General features: G+C 35.3%; 1 protein-coding gene across 1 annotated transcript; it reads right to left on the bottom strand.

The window, feature by feature from the left end:
- Positions 1-4,148: 4,148 nt before the first annotated feature.
- LOC122800145 (testis-specific serine/threonine-protein kinase 1-like) lies at positions 4,149-5,330 on the bottom strand. The gene has a single exon (XM_044069662.1). It carries the CDS (start codon positions 5,257-5,259, stop codon positions 4,198-4,200), a length of 1,062 nt encoding a protein of 353 aa, XP_043925597.1. The 5' UTR covers positions 5,260-5,330; the 3' UTR covers positions 4,149-4,197.
- Between the last annotated feature and the right edge of the window lie 218 nt (positions 5,331-5,548).

Here is a 5,548-nt window from a genome sequence, read left to right as displayed (position 1 = left end):
CTGACCTGGTTAGCAAAGAACAGGAGGAATGTCTTAGCATATCTTACCTGTAGGAGTGCACTAGGTAGCAGGTACCTGCCTAAGACAAATGATAAAGGTAATTCCAGAGAGGACCTCCCTATTGAGTTATGTTAAACATCTCTCCATGGAGGATATCTTACCACTGGCATGGCCTACATTTCCCAAAGTCCAGGGACGGCTATAGAATATAACTTTTGAATACATTTTATTGTCACACCACTATGAAGACTTTTATTGGAATTATATATCTGAGTCTGGCACTTTGTACAGAACATAGAGGCTATGAGCTGCTAATGAGCTACTTGCTGTGGTACAAGGTTTGATTCTGTTAGCCTTTATTTGTCTTATTGTTGACCTTGAGCAAGTCACTTAAAAAGAGAGTGCTTTAGGACAATTGGGAATTTGAGCTAGGCTCCGTATTGGCCTCCTTAAAGTGTATGCCTAGTAACTACCTATAATCATTGTCCTCTTGACAAATTTATAGTTTGCCAGATGGGTCTGGTCATTCCTTTCTCATCTCCTTATATCCCTGAGAAAAGATGCATAATGCATTATGCAAATACCTACTTTACTATTATGCAATGGGTATCTAAGTTGTTTACCAGTGTTTTATTTTTTCACCTGCCTCAGACCTCCATACTGTCAGTCCACTCCTACTCTAGTGTATTGAATATTACTACCTGAACGTACTTGGAACTTATTACCACATTGTACTTGAAGTTTATTACTGCAACTTTCTCATCAATTATTTCACTAAACATCCCGGTAAACAAATGTCAAATAAAAATAAAAAAAATAAATAACCATCATCCTTTGAGGTTAGATGATATTTTTTGAAGTACCAAACTTTCCTCTCTCCTGTTGGTTGGAGAGTGTCCTTATGACAAAACCATTGAGTATGTACTGTTGTGATCCTTGGCTACAGTCCTGGTATACTCCTTATGAAGTTTGTACCACCTGGGTACCTGTGCTTGGATCTACAACATCCAGCCACTCAGCATGTTGGCGCTCCAATGACAGAATTGCATCAACTCCATTCACCATAGGATGCATAACCAGAGATGATTACTCACTCCCACCCTCCTGGCTGGTTCCTCAATCACTGAAATGAACTAAGGTCTCTTAGATGCACTCTAAGCAAGAGCCTCTGTGCATTTGCCTTTGTTATTGGTCATTGGTTTCCTAGCATCAAGCATTGCCTCCTCCCTTTCCACCCCCAAACAACTTCATCACCTCCTCTGACAAAGGTTTACTAGTCACTGCTTTTACAGTATTTGTTTTTATTTTCTTTACTTGTTAACTTGTAAAACACATGAGCCTCATGTTCTACTTTTCACATGGGTAACCAGGAGCACTTTCTTGTTATGTTATATGCTAAGAGTTGCCCAGTATGTAAATGGAGACTGAGAGAATCGAACCCAGAACTACAAACTGGATCTCATCAGCAACTCAGCCTTAATATTATACAGTAAACTCCAGACATCATACTACAGCTAACTTTTAAATCCAGTGCAGCAAGAAAAGCTCCCAAATCTGCCCAAGCAAACACCAATAAGCATATTGTTCACATACACATTTAATTAAAATTGAGTGCTTTCCTCTCACAAAAATACAGACTTCATTAGAAGTCTGATGGTCTGCATTTTTGTTAGAGGAAAGTTCTCAGTTTTAATTAAATTCATATGTGAACAATATTTGTCTCTGTGTTTACTGTACCTAATGGGAAGATAGCATAAATTCATACCAACGAACCTCCTCCTTGGTGAAAGTTTGACTTGCCCACGAACCTTTCTTCTTTCTGATCTGAGTGACATTGTCTGCCTTACAAATAATGATAAATTTCTTCTGTGCATCATAGGTTGCTGCTGGTTTTACTTTTCCTCAGGAAGGGTAGACTGAAATGAATCTCCTTGACTTGGTCACAAAGGACTTTGGAACCAAACATTGAATCTAGTTAAATAAAATTACTCAGGCATGCCAGTAACATGAGAACATAAGTATTGCAGTACAGTAATCCCCTTCAGACATTATCTCAGTCAATTCCTAAATTTCATATTTGAAGATACCAGATGCTGTTAGGATACCATGGAGGATTATGGGAGGATTACGGCTATAAGCTGATAATTAGCTCTGTACTGGAGTCCTGGGTTGGAGAACTTCATCCTTCACTTACATAATAACTCTTTCTGGTAGGTCTTACCAAGTTAAAATAAGCAAATGTTTAAAAATTCGGAATAGCGGACAGTTGAAACATTTGACTTGAAAAAAAAATGCTATATTTAGATTAGTTGTAATAAAAGGACATTACTTTGTCACATTTGAAAATCTGAAAATAAACATTTGCAGCTTCTATGTTTGAACTTACAGGATTTATAAATTTCAGTAATACGTATCCGATAAATTTCATAGCTGGCAGAGTCTGAAATAAAATAATGACTGACAGACTACATGATGCATGTGTTTTTCAGCATAATATAATTGCCTCTAACATTTCACATAGTTGACGCTTGTCTGAAAATCAATAGGCAGAATATTTCAAAACTAACCCCAGTTTACTATATATAATTATGATTTATTTGATTGAATGTTCATTTGATTTAAAAACAAAAAATAGTGGTCGATTTGATCAAAACCACAAAAAATTGGAACTAATTTCACTGAAAATGATTCATGCACTAAATATATCTCCAAAAGCATTTTTTGGCAGGGGGTAACCCCCTTTTCCCACAAACCCCTAACTTAAATATACTAAGTCCAAAGCTGCACAATCTTGTAGAAAAGCGAATACTCCTGACACACTGAATGACTGCTGTTGCTCATACAGACGTCTAGACATGGAGATACAACTTAACAATTGGAATTAGCAAGGAAGTTTTACTAATAGTAATTTGCATTATAATTCATATACTCCAAAACCAAACCAACAATCATTTTATGTAAGCTGACATACTTTTAGATCAAATGAGATTCAGTCATTTGTGGTTTAGATCAAATGAACTTTTGATCAAATGTGCCACTGTTTTGTTTTTAGATTAAATGAACTGCAACCTCCTGCCCACCATAGCAATAGGTGCCTTACCTTAAAAAAAAAAAAAAAACAAAACAAAAAAAAACTTCCTGTAACACAGCCAGTATTTAGATGAATTTGACGCTAGTGTTGTGGGGGATTTTCATGTAAAGATCTGGAAAATAAATAGTTTTCCTTTCTTGATCCTTTGTAGGTTCGATATTTAGGGTGTTCGATATTATGTACTTTCAAACTTCTTAATGCTGTTCTTTTAAATTTGATATTAAGTAAGTTCGATCATACATAATGCAATCATGTATATATATATATATATATATATATATATATATATATATAAATATATATATATATATATATATATATATATATATATATATATATATATATATATATATATAGAGAGAGAGAGAGAGAGAGATCTATATCTATATGTATATATATGATGTATAATATATATGGAATCATAAACGTCCATCAAACCACAATTATCCAGTCCTACAATGATTTTCACCTAATTGTCAAATACCAACACACTGATACACAAAGGATTAAAAAAAAAATCACACTTTTTTTTGCAGTAGGGCATGCTCTCCTGTGCCCCCCAAACCCTGTGCTAATTATACATACCATCTCTGAGATTGCACTACAGTGGACAAAAGTGCATACTCCCCGATACTTATTGCACCATGATCTTGTACTGGCAAAGCTGTTATATTTTGATCAGCTAAAGCAGTTCTGCCAGATGGTGATGAGTTTCTGATTTGATGGAAAGGTGAGCTACCAAATATATATGTATATACAGAGTAGCTCTATTGAATACCACACAGCACAAATGCTGTTTGTAGGTAGATCAGTTAACAATGAAAACTGCTTGCCACACTTTCTTTTAGAAGGAGAAATACTTTTTATTAGTTGTGCATCTCATATCTAACTTTAGATGCAGTCCACAGCAGATAAATATTCTCATTTTTTTAATACTTAACTCCTACTGTATAAACGTTAGCAGTTATTATTAAGTTTATTCACTGATTGTACGTGTCTGCATTATGTGATTAATGCTCTTTGTTGAACCAGCTGTTACAGCATCGTTACAGATTTGATTTGACAACATTTTGTATTAAACAGTAACTCTTCTATACTCCTTTACTTCATTCTGCATCAGGTTTAGATTTATTTTTTGCATTCTGTTTCAGCTGTGTTCTGATTTTATCTGGTGTTAGTTTTGGCTTTATCGTGTAATTTATATTCATTGCTAGTGTCTTGATTTTGAATAGTTTTTTCTGTTGCTTGAGTTTGAATTGTTTTTTAGTTGCTCTTTGTGCATGTCTGCTGTTTGAGAGCATTTTCCATGGCTTCTTTCCATCATCTGCACTTTCAGGTTTTGTAGGCCTCATCCAGGGATGAGCCAGAATCGTCTCAATAGTAGGTCGTTTCTTTGCAGCTGGATGAAGTAAGCAGACAATTAAGTCTTTACACTCCGATGTTACACATTTAGATCTTGGAAAGTTCACTTTGTGCTTTTTCTGAACACGTACTATCTGTTTGATATTAGAGCCATCGAATGGCATAGAGCCAAAGATCATTTCAAACAAAACAACACCCATGCTCCAGATGTCAGAGATCTTTGGTTGGTAAGGTTTATTTTGTAACATTTCTGGTGCTGCATAAGCAACTGTACCACAGAATGTTTGACTTAGTATGATACACCCTTTTTCATCACAAGCACAGTATCTTGAAAACCCAAAGTCTGACAGCTTGATATTATAGTTACTGTCCAAAAGAAGATTTTCACACTTCAGGTCTCTGTGTACAATATTGATTTCATGACAGTACTTTATGGCCATTGTTAACTGAAGAAACATCTTTTGGGACATATCTTCTGGGAGTGTCCCTCTGGACTGTATATATTTCTGTAAATCCCCATGAACTGCAAGCTCCATGATAATGTAAATCTTTCCACTGTGGTTCTCAAACATCTCATAAGTTTTTACAATATTTTTGTGATTCACTAATTTTAATATCTCCAGTTCCCTTGGTAGGAATTTCTCCCAAATATCATCATCATTCACTTTTTTCTTGTCTATTATCTTCACAGCTATATCTGCTTTGAGTTGCTTGGAGTATGCAGACTTCACCGTGGCATAAGATCCTTCTCCTAAAGTTAAACCCATAATATAACCATGTTGTTTTAAGAATTTAGCATCGTCCATGTCTACAGGAGAGCTGCTTCTCTGCTTAAGCAGTTTATAGCTTCAGCTGTGAAAACTTGAGTCAATTTGACTTTAATGATATTGTGAGATTTCCTTGTCTTATTCTCTAGAATTTTGATGATGCAGTGCATTCTTAATGGCCATCTGTGACATCATAAGTGATGTCACAGACATCTAGATTTCTGATTTGGGTAGAACTGTCATAGATCGCTGCATTTTTCCAGATAAATTCATCTGGCGGTTATCTGTGCAACATGTTAATATTTTCTGAAAACTTTTTCAGTTAGTT

The sequence above is a fragment of the Protopterus annectens genome, chromosome 4.part0 (assembly GCF_019279795.1).
Source record: "Protopterus annectens isolate FY-2018-M chromosome 4.part0, PAN1.0, whole genome shotgun sequence".
Classification (NCBI taxonomy): domain Eukaryota; kingdom Metazoa; phylum Chordata; order Ceratodontiformes; family Protopteridae; genus Protopterus; species Protopterus annectens.
Note: the sequence above shows the minus strand (reverse complement) of the source record. Positions and strands in the feature narration are given on the sequence as shown.

Coding starts and splice junctions, on each gene's coding strand:
- LOC122800145 (XM_044069662.1), bottom strand. CDS start 5,259: ATGGACGATGCTAAATTCTTAAAACAACATGGTTATATTATGGGTTTA.